The sequence below is a fragment of the Etheostoma cragini genome, chromosome 1 (genome assembly GCF_013103735.1).
Source record: "Etheostoma cragini isolate CJK2018 chromosome 1, CSU_Ecrag_1.0, whole genome shotgun sequence".
Lineage (NCBI taxonomy): Eukaryota > Metazoa > Chordata > Actinopteri > Perciformes > Percidae > Etheostoma > Etheostoma cragini.
In genome coordinates this window covers 32,285,349-32,302,244 of record NC_048407.1, presented here as the reverse complement: position 1 = coordinate 32,302,244, position 16,896 = coordinate 32,285,349, and the positions used below count along the sequence as shown (strand labels likewise).

Below are 16,896 nucleotides of genomic sequence, written 5' to 3'. Positions count from 1 at the left end.
TAGACCTTAGTGGTCCCCTAATACTGTATCTGAAGTCTCTTTTATATAGACCTTACTGGTCCCCTAATACTGTATCTGCAGTCGTTTTCCCAAAATTCACCCTTGGTACAGAATTACAGCCACTAGAGCCAGTCTCACAATGAGTTTTAGTATGTGCCATTCTGAGGGGGGCTCGTTTGAAAGCCAGGATGTTTCTCTCTCATGGGTGGCCAAATTCTCTGAAAGCAGAAAAAGAGGGGGTAACCTGATCTAGAAATGGCCCATCTGAGCTTTCATTACTCAAAGGCAGAGCAGGACACCCAGGGCCTTTTTACACCTATCTCCATTTCTAGCCACTGGGGTGCCATAGGCAGGCTGGGGGGGGGGAAAGTGAAATTTTTACGCCATGGGACCTTTAACGACCGACAGCTTCTGGAGCTGAGCTCGATCTCTAATCCAACACATTGGTCAAAATCTGCACATTAGCGTTATGACATAAAAGGAGGTTTTAATGTCTCACAGCAGAGTGGCAATATCAAACAATTGAACCAATTGGGTTCATGGGAAATGTAGTTTCACATATTTCAATTTAATTCAATTTGTGTCAAATCATGACAGAAGTAATCTCAAGACACTCTACAGATAGAATAGGTCTAGACCACATTTAATTCATAATTCATAATTTACAAAGACCCAAAAATTCCCAGCAAGAACAAGCATTTGTTGCGACAGTGGAAACAAAAGACAGACAGACCTATTTTACCTCATTAGTTTACATTTTTTAATTTATTTTCATACTTTTACCCCACTATTTCCATGTTATTACCGTGGTGTAATTTCAGACCCCCCCCTTTTGGTTTGCCGGGATACCTTAAATGTCGGGCTCATAGGACCGTAGTTTAACAGCTCCTCGCCTTCGCTGCTGCAGAGAGAGGCTGCCGATCTTCTGCTCACCTCCTCACTCCTCCTTCCCCCCGCTGAGCTCTAGGACATACAACAGACAAATGTCAACAGATAGTACCATGTCATACTCAGAAGTCTGATCAACAGGAAAAAAGTCAGTATGAACAATATTAGCAGAGTCTTATAATGTTAAATAGTCTCTTGGTAATCTCAAAAGTTTTCCTAAGTTTTTTTAAAAAGCGTTTTCACGCTGCTCACCCTGTTATTTGGTGGCAAAAGATTAATAAAACAACTGTTGCTAAAAGTAGGAATTCATTCCTACATCGTTCCTTACATCATCAAAGCATCATTGTCTGGCTGCACGCCTCATTTCAACACCGCGCGAGCCAAAGCTGCATTCTTTGACTTTATTACTTTCAGATTTGAAGCCAATTTCTATGAATTGTGAGTTTCCTAATAAGCATTCATGTGTTTGCTTAAATGTTTTAATGACACGCAGTGAGAAACAAGACATTTCGGTGTTATGTCAGCACTCTGCTGCTTAGTAGAAGAAGTGTTTTATTAATAATAGGAGTAAAAGTATTTTGTGAAAGAGTCGGACATAAGTAACTAAATACATTCAGAGATGGTGTAAAAAAAAGGTAAATTAGTTTTTAAGATACCTTGGTGTCAACGAGAGATATTTAGACATGTCAGGGAATCCATTCACCACGCTAAGCCAACTAGCGGCAGCGCTGTCGGTGTTGTTCCGGACTAAAACAATGTATGCATTGAGACAAAAAATGCGTTGGCCCATCTATCTTAACTTAGTGGGGAGACCCTAGTTCAACTAACGGTGGCGTGTGTCACTCCCCCATGTAAGTTGAGAGCAGATTTGAGTCACGCATGCGTCACTTTGCAACAAGTAGCCCACAAGATGCTAATGAGAGACTTCTGTAATGTCAATACAGTAAAAATGGACGTACTTAACCAAGTTGGTTCACTGCCGTCTACAAGTTAGCATCAAACACAACAAAGGCTGACACTTGAATGGTGTTTTAAGCTAACGTTAGCAATCAACAACCATCGATAGCTAAAACGTTTTTGAAATGACTGCTAAATAAGCTACAAGCTAACAATCAAACACAACAAAGGCTGTTACTTGAATGGTGTTTTGAGCTAACGTTAGAAATCAAATCAATAATTCTAGCTATCATATATATAGCTAAAACGTTTTTGAAATGATTCCCATCTTCTGTTATTGTTTGTAATGAGAAAAGCTTATTATTTCTTACATTTCACAAATTTCAGTATGACATGTTATCCTGTAAACCGTTTACATCTGAGCATGCGTGACTCAAATCTGCACTCGACTGCACTGTTCCTTTAAGCTAACACAGGTAACGTCGGGCACATCGGATCCCACAGCCTCCCCATTCTTTCTACTGATTCCTGACATCTTTATCCACGTTTGTCTTCATAAAAGCTCAGTTTTACAGGTTGGCGGCCTATAACAAGTTATGTTTTGGGTTCTTTACATTGTTGGTAGTGCGCCAAGTGTTGGAAAAATGGCTAAAGGTTGCTGGGTTGTGATATGCGCACATCACAACCCAGCAACCTTTAGGCATTTTTCTGTCGTCTATGGAGAGCAGAGAATTTTTTGCCTCTCCGGTGGGGGCAGGACTCAAATGTGCTCTGTCTCTATAGCAAGAAAGAGTATTATTGAAAAGCAAACCTTGTCAGGTATCTTGTGCTCCTCCCCCTCATCCTCCCTGTGTCTCTCCTCCCTCCTGAGATGGAAGTCTTCCTTCTCTTCATTTGTGAAGCTCAGTTCTTCTTCCTCCTGGTCATCTTCATCTCTGGGACTCTGTCGACTTTCTGCTGAAATCCGCTCCCTCTGCAGAGTAGCCTGTGTCTCTTCTACATCCTCCTTCTGCTGCTTCTCCACCTCCCCATCCACCCTGCATGCCCCTCCGCTGTGGACGAGATGATTTAACATGGTTAATAAAGCGATGTTCAATTCAATTTTTTCAATTCAATTGTATTTATAGACCTTATTATTATTATCAGTTCATAACAAGAGTTATCTCGAGACACTTTACAGATAGAGTAGGTCTAGACCACACTCTATAATTTACAAAGACCCAACAGTTCTAGTAGATTCCTCCAGAGCAAGCAACAGTGTGACTGTGGCGAGGAAAAACTTCCTTTTAGGCAGGAAACTGGGCCAGACCCGGACCCAGACCCAGGCCCTTGGTAGGCGGTGACGACAGGTTGGGGTTAGAATGAAGAGTGGCATAACAGTCACAAAAAATAGTAGTTTGTAGCAGTTCTTTCTAGTACTTTGTGGCATTGCAGGGCACTGTGCAGCATCATATATAGTGCATAGTTTCTGTCTCCACCATGAGGAACTCTATGTAATGACAACCCCACCGGCGGCACATGCACATGTCACCAGCCTTCAGTGATCACGCAGCACCCCACCCCCACCCCTCCTCCACGCAGTTACTTGCAGCCAAGGAGGACACAGAGGATTATAAAACGTTCATTCATATTAAAAAGTTACACACTAAAGCTTTAAAAAGGTGTACATGGGAGAAACTGGCATGTTAAGATCCCAGGATTTAGGCACACCAGACACTAAGCAAAGAGAAAAGGAAGATAAAAAAACAGACAGTGAGTGGAGGACACACCGTGGTCTCATCGTCCCTGCCGCCAGGTAGGACGTCCTCTCTGTTGGTTGGCTCACGGCGTGCTGCAGCCTGGCGTCCTGTGACAGGAAGACCGTAGAGCTGTATCTGTTGCTGGACATCTAAAAATGAACCAAAAGCCTGTTATGGAACAGTGATAATATGCATTTAAAAGAAGTTAAAAAACTTTGTTACTATTCATCTTTTTAGGAATTTGCCTCATGACAGAATAACAGACAATGCCAGCATCACAAGACACATAATAAGAATAAAAACACTTAAAGAGCCCACTCGATGCTCATTTTCAGGTTCATACTTGTAATTTGGGTTTCTGGCTTTAATGTTCAAAAAACACATGTTCTCATACTTTCTTATACTGAATGTACTTGTAGTCTGTCTGAAACGCTCCATTTTAGCAGCTGTCTCTTTAAGACCCCGAAAAGCCCAGTCTGCTCTGAATGGTTAGCGTTTCAGGGTCTTCCACTTTGGGTCTTCCACAGTATCTGCACCATCATTGCAGCCATGATGACTGAAACAGCACTTGACTTCACAGTATACAGTATATACTGTTGCATATTTGTGAAATCACAACCGTATGGAGGTCCTGTCGGCTCGTTTGAAGGCACAGTTTCTGAATACGGGCTGTGTGCATTTCTCTGTAGATTGACACTTTTGACACCTACAGTACATGGAAATCTAATTTTTTACTTATACTTCATTAATGCATAACCCTACCCCATAAAACATTACAAGCGTTACATATATCCATTGACAGCATTGAGGAGGAGGGTCTGGCTAGTCCACACAGCACTCCAGGATGGGAGAAAAACGTGCTCTAGTTTATGGGCATTTCTTTAAACCAATCACAATCGTCATTGGAGGCGCTAAGAACAGGACGCAATAGCGGAAGGAACTTGTTTTGGTAGAACATCTGTACGTTCAGAAGTTGTTTTTGTCGTGTGAGAGAAAACTCTGATTGGATAGATAGTCCAGCTAGCTGTCTGGATTTACCCTGCAGAGATCTGAGGACCAGGTAACCATAGTCCTCAGATTGGACAGATAGTCTAGCTAGCGGTCTGGATTTACCCTGCAGAGACATGAGGACCAGGTAACCAGAGTCCTCAGAAATCATCCGCAGGTTAGAAAGCTAACACTAAGAAAGCGGAAGGTGGCGGACATTCGGCCGAAATGAGGGCCATCCGGAACAATTCGGGAAATGAAACAACGTTGATACAGACTGGGTGGAGTGTACCTTCTCTGGAGGTCTTGTTAAAGCTTCCTGTGACCGACTGCTTTGTTCTGGCTCACATCCCTTCTCCTCCTCTTCACTCTGCTGCTGTTTCTCCTGTCCAGCCTCTGGTTTCCACTGCTGTGTTGAAGGTCTCTGTACTCTGGGCTTGCAGTCATCCTGCACCTCCTGCTCATTACGCCCCTCCAACCTGTGACTCCAGTCGCTGAAGCCCTCATCCTCCTCCAGAACCAGGCAACATCTGGGCTTCAGCTCCTCGTCCAACCTGAGAAAGGAAAGGCACATTTATTTGTATTGCGCAATTCATGCAATTCATACACAAGGCAAAATAACGTGATTTACTATTACTATTTACTTGTAGTTTCTAGTAGCACCTACAGTGAAGGCAACCGGGCTTATTGAACAGCGATTAGAGTTTGGGCTTTTCCTTCTGGATGTTATAAATTGCTGGATCTGTGTTATAATGTATCATTTTTTCCTAGCAATCTTTTCCTGTTATCATAAGGCATGCACCTACACTGTAATTAAAGTGATAATGCCAATATCAGCTGATGATATGAGCAATGTTGGGACTTTATTTTTTTTTTTTACTTCTACCACAATGAACATAACAGATAGCTTGAGTCAGGATTGCATCAATCAAGTGGATCTGTTTCAAAACAGTGAAGCTGTTACATGACACACACACACACACACACACACACACACACACACACACACACACACACACACACACACAAACAGTGGCTAGAATGAGTTCACACACCCAGGCTTAAGTTGATTAAAAAGAGGAATAAAAAACATCTTTTAAAAATTGATCTTAATGCCTTGATTAAAAAGAAATTAAGAAAACCCAACCTTTTAAGGACACTCATTTTCTCTTTACATGAATACTGTATTGTAAATAAATAAAAAATGTTCTTCCTTAAAATACAGGGGGCATAAGCATACACATCCATATTTTAAGGAGGAACATTTATGTATTTGCATTATTCATTTACTAAGAAGATTAGTGAAGATTAGTGTCCTTAAAAGATTAGTGTCCTTAAAAGGTTGGATTTTCCAAAATGTTTTGAATTAATAATTAATAATTAATTAATTAATAAAATTAATAAAATTAACAAAATTATACAATTAATAAAATTAATAAAAATTAATAAAAATTATTAAAATTATTAAAATTGTTAAAATTGTTAAAATTGTTAAAATTATTAAAATTAATAAAAGATAATTAAATTAATTAAATTAATAAAAAATATTAAAATTAATAAAGATTATTAATAATTAATTAATAATTTGCATTAAGATCTGTTTCCAAAAGATGGGGAAAATTGCAATGTTTTCACTTTGTTGTCATTACACACATTACACACAGGCCGGAATAACACACACACATGCTAGACCTATACATGCATTAAATGGAGGGATGTCAGAGTGGGGGGGGCTGCCCATGGAAAGAAACCCCCCTAGTGACTGAGCTACTGCCTTCCCCCGTAACGTGCGACATGTGTTTGTCTCCTGTTGCTGCTCACAGTGTCACCCAAAGGTCTCACTCTGGGGTCTAGGGCAGGGGTGTTGTGACAGGTGGCAGACAGGACCGGCAGCTACAGGCCCCGTGGCAACAGAGACGGTGCCCATGGAAACAACAAACAGAGGGGCGCTGTGGCGTCGGATCAGCCGACCGGACCTCATCAGCACTAAGTAAACACCTACAAGCTGATGTGTTTCTAATGTTAGCTGTGTGTGTGTTTAGTCTTAGTGTCTCAGTCGGATGGTTAGCTGATCCTTTTGTTATGTTTAGAAGTAAAGCAAGTAAAAGTACAAATATCAGCATCAAAATATAAAAGTTGATTGTAGCACAAGTGGAGATATTCAAGTACCTCAACATTGTATTTTTGGTGTGACACTTGTTATGCTATTCGTACACTTATCCAGCGCCATCCAGTCGAGTAATACTGTATGTTCAAATCTTGTTGGAGGAACCATGAAGCCAAGGACTTAAGCAGTGAACAGTGTGTCTTACTGCTGTAAATTAGTTTGCTCAGCAGCTCACAGGTTCAGGTGACGAGGATATTTCCCCCCAAGAGAGAGAGAGAGAGAGAGAGAGACGTCACATCTCTGACTGATCAAGCAGAAACTGATGGTACAGCAGCTCTCAGCTGATTCACCTGCAGCGTCCCTGGACAGAACCTACTGATTACACAGAAACAAACAAAGTATTTTCCCCTGTAATCAGCACTGCAGGCAATGGAGACTGAGACTCAGAGAGAGCTGTAAAACAAATGCGTCGCCCCACCTAATTTTAAAACACTTTTAGAAGACTTCATCTAGCGTTCTCAAACTGAACTGAGTTATTAAAGAGACACGAGCCATGTGTTGTTCTCACTAAAGGCTTTTTCACAAACATTCAACATTCTAGAAAATCTAGGAAATATGTTCAGGGAAATCTGTTTAGCAATAATTATCGAATCTGAATGATCTTATCACGAGTTATGGCCAGAAGTGTGTTATTTGATGACCTTTGACCACCGAAATCTAATCAGTTCATCCTTGAGTCCAGTTGGGCATCCCTGGGTTTAACAGTATGGGACAGACGGACACCCTGCCAGCACGGAGGTATAAAACCTTCATAAAGACAGGGAGATGGAAACTTACCTACAGAAAATGATATTGAAGACATGTTGTCGCAATGTTGCTTCCTCTAGAGGGAACAAACTACTAGAACTGGCCTTGTAAATCAGGTGGTCTAGAGAGGTCTAGGGGGGCAGTAGCTCAGTCAGAAGGGAGTTGGGTCGGGGACCGGAGGGTCATCAGGTCAAGTCTCCGTACAGAGTGTGAAACAGTAGCTGGAGAGATGCCATTTCACCACCTGGACACTGCCAGGTGCCCTTGAGCAAGGCACCGTACCCGCCCCCCCCCAGCCACTCAGGGTGCTGGTCCAGCTGGCTGCCCTCTCACTCTGACATTTCTTCATTTGTGCAGGAGCTTGTGTGTGTGTGTGTGTGTGTGTGTGTGTGTGTATATGTGTGCATTTACGGCCTGTGTGTAGGGATTAAATTAAATTTTAATTTCACCACTGGGGATCAATAAACAGTGTAACTTATCATCAGACCTACTCTATCTGTAAAGTGTCTCGAGATAACTCTTGTTATGAATTGATACTATAAATAAAATTGAATTGAATTGAATTATAAATGTAATTGAATTGAACAAATCTGTATCAACACTGACTGAGACTGTGGTGGTCCTACAGCCACATCACAACATAACAACCGACAGCTGTACAGAGGAGTGTCCAGTACAAGTGTGTAGTACTCACTCTGTGTTGCGGTATGTGAGCTGGTTGTGTTGGGGGGGCTCCGGCCATGGGGGACTCCCCTCTCCTCTCTGGGTCTCCCTGGCTCTCCTCCTTCGCTCCCGCTCCACCTCCTCAGCATCCTCCTGGCTCCGCTGAGCGGTCAAACTGCAAGCAACATGGACGCCACCGGGCTTTTACCAAAGTCCATGAACACCCTAAAAACACTCCTTTAAGAACCTTTAGGAGCCAGTTAACATCTCAGGAGTTCTCAAGGACAACAGTCTTAGGCTGAATCTCATTATTTCAACTTTTTGATCGAGGGGTAGTAGTCTGTGGCCCTTGGAACCATAGACAGTGATTGAAAAAAATCAAGGGAGGACGCAAGCTGACTTGAAACCGCGCAACAGGCAACAGGGCTGCCAGATCGACCGGAGAGACCCGCAAATGTACTTACATTTGTGGGTCTCTCTTGTCGATTTTCGGCTTAAATAACTGATTTAAATAATTACGACAGTCTTGTTTTGTGCTCTGTACAGTCCTGTTCATATACACTTGCAACTATGTTCTTAATTGGAACTTTTTAAAAATCGCTAACCTGCTATGCTAACGCTAACGCTAATTGCTAACTGCTAACGCTAACGTTACATTGCTGACTTGCACAACAGTCCCGTATTTTTCTGCCCTGAGCGGACTTCATGCAGGTCTACAGTTTTTAGCAGACCATTGGCAACCACTAACAGAGAACAAAGTAAAAGTATCTTAACGGTCATGAAAATAATCTCACTTACACAGTTTGATAGTATCACATTCATTATATATTCTGTATCTGCTTATTCCACATACACTAGAAGCTTTACACTGAGTAAAACCTTTAAACTCAAGTTCAAACCCATATTTTTTAGGGCTGCATTATTCCGTCATATGGCAATATTCTTTCTGCCTTGCGCATCCTTTTGTACGTATTTCTCAAAATTAGTCCTCAACTATCCATGACTTATCTTTGACCAATCCCTACTAACACATAACGTTTAGGGAACGTTAGTTTAGTGTTCTCTAAAGGTAAGTTCAAATCAAACCAAAAACTAACGTTTAGGGAATGTTTGGTTTCACATAATTAATTTGTAATAACAGATATTATAGTCAAGTTATACTCAAGTTCATCCTCCATAAGGCTGAAAGCCACAAATATAAACAACTTATGAAAATAATTTCTTCACACCGCTTTCATGTGTTCTGCTGTTGAAGAGACAGCAGAACTACGTCCACAGCTGTCCCAAATCCCGCAATCCTCAGAGGTTTCCTCCATAACCAGATACACTACATGGCTAAAAGTATGTAGACACCCGAACATTACACCCATATGTGAACATCTCATTCCACAATCATGAGCGTGAATCTGCTGCTCCAACAGCATCCACTATTCTGGTTTCAGGCCTTCCACCAGATGTTGAGCTTGCTGCGGGGATTTGTCTCATCAGTGAGGTCAAACACTGATTTTGGGTGATATGGTCTGGCTCCTTCCAGGTAATCCCAAAGGTGTTGGATGGGGTCAAGGTTAGAGCTCTATGCGGACCCGTCAAATTCTTTCAGAGCAAACTGGGGAAACTATTTTTTTTGTGGAGATGGCTTTGTGCATAGCGGCCATGTTAAAACAGGAGAGAATCTTTCGCCATGTGTTGCCACAGTTGCCAAACACATGTTGAAAACATTGTTGAAGTTAACCATAGACTGTAAAACAACGCTGCTGTATGACGGACCAATACGATTTCTACTAATTGGAACCCAGACAGACCATGGAGAAGTAGCCCCAGGCTGAGAGTTGAGGGGTTTCTAACACAGAACTGGGTACAAATAAACAGCATTTTGTTCAACAGTGCACATGAACAGTCCTCCTGGCTCCTTGTTTAAGTTTGTCAAAATCCCTCCACTGGGGTCAGTAACACAGATATCCCTTCCTCCCTGCATTACGTAATGTTAACACCTCGGATACATTGCTGCTGCTGTGAAAATTTTACACTACAAAAAATTTAAAAAATTAAAGAAAAACTGATACCATTACACAAATGATTACACTGACTTGTGTATAACTTGTGATATAAACGTGATGTTAATTTCCAAGATAAACAGCGTCATTCCGATGAGGTGCACAGACTGACAGGTGATCTTGCTTCTCAACTTCTGGGGAAGTGTTGAACAGTTCACAGTTCCCTCTGAATTGAGCATTTTTGCTCCCTCCCTTGGAAATTTACTGTACATGGATAAATAACCTGTGAAATCCACTTGGCAGGCAACTACTATAAGGCCCGGAACGCACGCATAGTGACGATAGCTTGTATAAGTCGAGAAATTAAAACCATATCATCTGCTTCAACAACCAGTTTGGCAGCCAACGCATTATTCACATTTCCTTTTATTGTTGGGATTTTCAGAGGTATGTGGATTTAAAAAATCATAGGGGAAAAAATAGTTGCTTTTCTCTTTCATAAAAAGCTTATTTTGGTTTGTCTTTTTCTAAAGTGAGGGACTTGATAACAATAACTCTTTTTATTGTCCAAGCACATCTGGTGGAGCTGGAGCCAGCTTTGCTGTTTCCTTTCACTTCAATCACTGGAGAGAAAGAAAGGAAGGGAGGGAGGAGAGAGACTGTAATCCCCTGTAGCCCAAACTCCAACTCATCAATTGTACTTATGGAGGTCTGGAGAAAATCTTGTCAAAAAGTTGGAATAACAAGAACTCTGGAAATATCCAGTCAGCCATTTCAAGTCCCTCACATCTCTGGAGAACACCTGTTGGTCGGGTACAAACCAGTTTCCCAAAGTGTGTCATTGTTTTTAAAAGGTAATTACGGTCTAAAACATGGATCATATTTTCAGAGATTTGGCCTGATAACGATGGGCTCACAAGAGTAATTGCTGAGATTTTAAAGAATGTGGTGCCATTAATAAAAATGGCTGACAGGTAAGAAAATATGACAGTCTTTCATGTCTTTAACAAATGATTGGGTTAGTTGAACTTGTTTGATAGCAAACAGAAAGGTGGGTAATGTCCGTTGTTAACATCCATCACAGTTTATTGACCACTGGTTCAACGTTGGCATACTGCCCTTAATTGAGCGATTATTATCAACATTTCAGGTACACTCACTTATCGTTGTACCTTCAAATAAAGGTGTTGAGCAGCCCAGTCTCATGGCAGTTTGTGAAATGGTTATTTAATCTATTGATTTGTGCACAGGTCAAGTTAATGTTGTTCTTTTTGTATGTCAATTACGAATTTTGAAATAATGAATTTCAGAGAGAAGCCTATTTCGCGATCACAGGACATTTATGGTAGCGAGTAGTGTTAAAAAGCCAAAAATCCGCGCAGGGAGGTTGGTCGGGTTGGACCGCGTCATTTCCACGTTCTCTTCCTAACGGTGTGTCCTGCGTGTGACGGTTACTTTCCCGTTCTTTTTTCCCTAACCACACCCGTCCCGTTGTCGCTCAGTGTGTGCAGTTTCGTGAGTCTGTTGTTGTGAGTCCCCCCTAGAGACCGCGGATCGCGTCCCACCGTCCCCCATGTGGCATTTGATTTCCCCGTTGTAGCGTCCCCCAGAGCAGCCCTGTGTCATAGCAGTTTGTGAAATGGTCACATTTGAAAATTGTTACATGTACACAAATTAATAAATCAAAAATAACGTGACCATTTCAAACACTTGTGTGAGACCCGGTTGCGTTAAGATAGTCTGACATTTTAGCATTTTTACAGTAAAACCTGTCCGATTGTCTGAAAGATCAACTTCATTAACTCATTGGATATGTACATAAATACCTTTATTGTTAACGTCTTATAATTTTAGCCGCTTCCAAATAGCCTCGAGGAGGAACTTGTTTTGGTGGAACATTTGTACATTCAAAAGTAGTTATAGTTTTGCAACAGAAAACTCAGATTGAACAGATAGTCTAGCTAGCTGTCTGGATTTACCCTGCAGAGATCGGAGGACCAGGTAACCATAGTCCTCAGAAATCAACCGGAGTTTAGAAAGCCAACAAACAACACAGAAGGGAACGGACATCCGGCTGAAAATAGTGAAATCCAGCGGAATTTCACATGGCACCAGAGCAATCCCCGAATTTGCACTTCATGGATATAGACTACAAGTTAATCTGAGACTTTAGTTGTCTGAGTGAGACAACGAAGTATCTTTCTAGTTATAGACTTTTTTTAGAAATATTCCATTTTGTGTTTCCTTGTTAAGCTGCTATAGAAAGCTAGTTTAAGATGCCCTTTGCAGCTTTGCACAGAGGGAGGATTGCTCAAATCTGCCGGTAAAAGCACATTGTGAATTCAGTCCCAACACTGCAGCATCATCATAAAAGAAAAACATGCCAAATCCTTGAGGCTGTCGGTTCCCATTAAAAAAATACATAAAACAGCCTTTGTACCGGCCAGTTCAATGCAATGGCCTTGGCCCAACAACGTGATTAATTCTCTCAACATGTCAACCCTAACGCTAATGAAACATTTAGTGGAATGAAATCATCATAAAACGAATATCCTCAAAGTGCAAAAAGCTATTTCAAATGTAAAAGGCTGATGAGCGTCTGAGTTATGGCTGCCGGTGAGGACACTAGCCATGAGTGAGTCAAACCTGCTGCGGTCATCATTATGTGGGAAAGTGACCTACATAAGATCAAACCCACCAGAGATGTAGAGGGAGCCGTGTTGGCAAGTGTCTGTCTTTAGTTCCTGTGAATCCATTTGAAGTGTGATAGGGATATTTTGGCTTCTCAGTCAGACCATTTTTTGGGTGGAACCGGATCAACTGGGGATGAGGTTTGATAATCTGGATTATTGCTTCCTGAAATGCAGCAAGGGGAAGGACTGTGACATCCTTTTTGGTGCCTGTTTAAAGGTTTAAGCTGATAACTACCATATATATTTTACTCTTAATTTAAATAATCAGCTAAAGCTAAAGTTCTCTGTCACAATAAGAACAAGCTCAGAGCTAAAAAGCTCAGAGCTAACAAGCTCAGAGCTAAAAAGCTTACGTCACACATTGAAAATGGCAGATTTTGAAGGAAATTCGGATCGTGCAACAAGGCAGGCCTGCCTGGTTCTTTTGGAAAAAGATTGTAAAGATTTACAAAGAATATGTTAACAGCATTTTCCTCTCTAACTGGGATATTATGGGACCGATTGGTGGGATTTCTAAGCACACTGCTAAGAGCAAATTATGTTAAACCATTTATCCAGCTAATTTAAATAGCTCACGTTACGGAATTGTGTGAACAGTTAACTTCATTTAAAATTTTATGTGTTGTCTTTCGCAGGGTGCAAATGTTTCACCAAAACAAGTTCCTTCCCGAGACTATTTTCCAGAGCCACCGTCGCTGAGTCCAGAACTTAGCGCCGCCCAAGACAATTGTGATTGGTTTAAAAGAAATGCAAACAATATCTCTAAAAACAAAGCTGGAAAACCAACACATTCTCGCTTCCATCGCATAAAAGACAGATGCTTGGTCAGGTGCCTTAGGCGTCATTATTGACGCTAAAAGTCTCCTTAAGCATCACATCTAAACTCTCCTTGTCATGGTCAGGACTTTTTGCGTCACTTTTGATGCAGTTAGGTTAAGGAAAAGGTCGTGGTTGGGCTTATAAACAGTTGGGTTTAGGAGAAGAAGAACGGGACAGTTGGGTTTAGGAAAACAAGAACGGGACAGTTGGGTTTAGGAAAAGAAGAAGGGGACAGTTGGGTTTAGGAAAAGAAGAAGGGGACAGTTGGGTTTAGGAAAACAAGAATGGGACAGTTGGGTTTAGGAGAAGAAGAACGGGACAGTTATGTTTAGGAAAACAAGAACGGGACAGTTGGGTTTAGGAAAAGAAGAACGGGACAGTTTGGTTTGGGAAAAGAAGAAGGGGACAGTTGGGTTTGGGAAAAGAAGAAGGGGACAGTTTAGGAAACGTGACATGCGGGACACAAACCACGGTCTCCTGTGTTGTTTGCCATCTATCAAAATGCATTTTGTTAAAATTAGGAAATCACAAACTGTAGTAGAAAAAAATTTAAATGTAAATGAGGCATGTCTGCTCTGCTTTATTTTCCCAGTGAATAACTGCGGTCAGGGTTTTGTCTCTGTAGGACAGTCTGTACTTCCAGGTACCTTCAGGGTCTGCTGGGACATTTAACTTGATGCAGTGAAGCATAAATGTGAAACGAGCAAATTATGGAGGAAATCTGTCTGATATCGCATCACTTTTTCCACCATTTACACAATGAGGCAATGGAGGCCTGGGGAACTGCGTTTTCTTTGTGTGTGTGTGTGTGTGTGTGTGTGTGTGTGTGTGTGGGGGATGGGGGGGTTGAGCAGGGCACAGCCAGATGATGTAATGGTCATTAAGGAAGTTGCAGCTATAAAGAAAGCCATTGAACTTAGAGCTCAGTGTCAGATCCAGTGAAGTCATACAGCAATGTTCAAGCAATCACAGAGGAAACACAACATTTTCAGAAACAGTAGTTAGGGGAGACAGATGCAAATGTAGAAAACAGCACAATAAATTAGGCTAGGTTAGAAGAGATAAATAACAGTAGGCTGTTTAAAGTGGCCAAATTAGGCGGAGAACTAAATAGCATCACGAAACAGTAAAAGAGGACTGATTTCAATTTAAAAACCAGAATTCCAAATCAATTACATTGTCTTTTTGTCTACGTCTGCAATTAGTTGGATTAAAGTATGATGCATAATAAGATAGATTCACGTGTCAATGCAGCACAATACAGAAGACAATAACGTTATAAGAAAAAGTAGGCTATGTGTATGTATTTTCAGAAAGAAATCTCCTAAATAATCCAAAGTAAAAGTACTCATCATTCAGGCAGATTGGCTCCTGTCATTATTACATCATTAGTAGTAATTTTTAGATATTAAATGTACTTAATTAATAGAAGTAAAAGTAAAACAAAACTGTTGCCACACACACGCGCGTTACGTCACCAACTGGAATGAAGAGCGCGTTAACTTGCAATCTAGATGCAATGATTCAGATGATTTGATTTTGGAGTAACTAAGTTGCTTAGGGGGAATGTAGTGGAGTAAAAGTAAAGGTTTCCGACAACAAAGTAAAGTACAGATATGTGAAAATTCTACTCAAGCACAGTAACAAAGTATGTGTACTTCATTGCATTACAACACTGACAATAACACAGACAAACTAACCGGTGGAGGCAGCCGTAGACCAGCAACCTCCGTGTTCGGCAAGGTCAAATTACGTATTATGTTTGTTTTTTTACAGAATCTGGTGGCTTTGCAGAGAGCAGAGATAACGGCTTCAGTTCTTTGTCAGAAAGGGCTTACTTACTTACTACATGGCCAGGCAAAGCATTGAAAATATTCTAAATATAGAAAAAAACGATGTCGCTACTCCTGTGTGCTTCTCCAGACTGGGTACATGCCGAACACCTACTGTGGCAAATACACTGACTATGGAGAAGTATCTCATACAACCCCACTAAAAAAGATCCAAACTATCCCGTTCAGTTTTAGGGTAGCTGTCCGTCATAGATGCTTGACAGAAGCTGGTAGATGTAACACGGAAATTCTGCTAAACACAGGGAAGCATGAACTACAAAATGGCATAGACATAAGGAAAATAACATAAAGAGAGCCATTCATGATCAAGACGTTTCTAAAATACAACTATATTTCAACTGTTTTGTACTGGGAAAGTACAACGCTGGCCGACATGGAGATGTGATCAACACATGCAAGGAGCATTTGGTTAAGGTCACTGCTGTAAAATAGGGTTTAAAACCAAGGGGTCACTTTCTTTTTCCAATCACAGAAATATTTCAACAAATACACCAACACAGTCAAGTGTTTTAATTATACAGTTTGTCAGAATCGTTATTGGGAAAGAAAAAGAATATGGGGCCACATTTAATGCAAAAATTATGCAAAAATGCTCCAAGGAGTTCACTTACTTTTAATTGGCAACCCGTTCAATTGTCAATGCAGCGTGATAAAAATAAAACTGAGTTTAATAAGAAAAATAATGTGGGTGTTATCAGAATTTTTTTTCCTTGAACTATCAAAAGTTTTCGTTACGCAGAGAGAATGTCGTTTCTAAACCATATCTTAACACCAATCCGGTTGAGAGTTAATTTACATATTTCATAACCTGCAGGGTGTGCTGATCTCATGGTTTTTAGTTGTAACTGTAATTGTCAACAAATGTAGTAGAGTAAGAAGATTGCTCAAACAAAGAATTCACACAGAATTAACACTCATGTCATCCTGCAGGAAGAAGTAAAACAAGAGTAAAATTTTTTTAATCTGAAATAGTTTTTGTGTTAAAGGCATTTTCCTCTCACCTGATGAGGTTCTGCAGGAGCTGCTTGCTAGAGCTCTTTCTTCCGACAGGCTCTGACATGGTGGACTGAGCTGCTCCTGGTCTGGGGTCCGGGCTGTGGTCTTTGTGCAGATTCTGGTCCTGGATCTGACCTCGGGTCTGGTCCTGGAGACTCAGATGCTCCCTACAGCTGCTCTCTTGTTCTCCTCTTTTGTGTGTCTCTTTGGCTTATGTTGGCCTCTCTCTCCCTCTCCCTTTTTCTCCATGTGGTTTTCATTGAAGAGCCCCCCCCCCACCCAGGGGGAAAGTAAGATGATATCATCACGGTGGATCAGTAACAATATTATATGCATGTGTATTGTACACATTCATTTTGTGAGGAGAGCAGCGAGTGTTTGCTTACAGTCGTTTTGTTAACACGTTTAAAGACTCCAGCGTGTTATAAGTTCAATACTTCAAGTTCAGTCATT

At 41.1% G+C, this 16,896-nt stretch overlaps 1 protein-coding gene across 2 annotated transcripts in view; it reads right to left on the bottom strand.

Moving 5' to 3' along the window:
• Positions 1 to 16,671, bottom strand: part of lsp1a (lymphocyte specific protein 1 a) — a 33,515-nt gene extending 16,844 nt beyond the window's left edge. For both annotated transcript variants that reach the window (XM_034863576.1, XM_034863656.1), the window contains exons 1-6: positions 16,449 to 16,671; positions 8,120 to 8,263; positions 4,804 to 5,065; positions 3,555 to 3,673; positions 2,597 to 2,837; positions 850 to 963 (exon numbers count right to left, since the gene is read on the bottom strand). In XM_034863576.1, coding sequence (XP_034719467.1) covers positions 850 to 963; positions 2,597 to 2,837; positions 3,555 to 3,673; positions 4,804 to 5,065; positions 8,120 to 8,263; positions 16,449 to 16,507 — 939 coding nt within the window. In that variant the 5' untranslated portion in view covers positions 16,508 to 16,671. The remainder of the gene's footprint in view (positions 1 to 849; positions 964 to 2,596; positions 2,838 to 3,554; positions 3,674 to 4,803; positions 5,066 to 8,119; positions 8,264 to 16,448) is intronic.
• Positions 16,672 to 16,896: the final 225 nt, after the last annotated feature.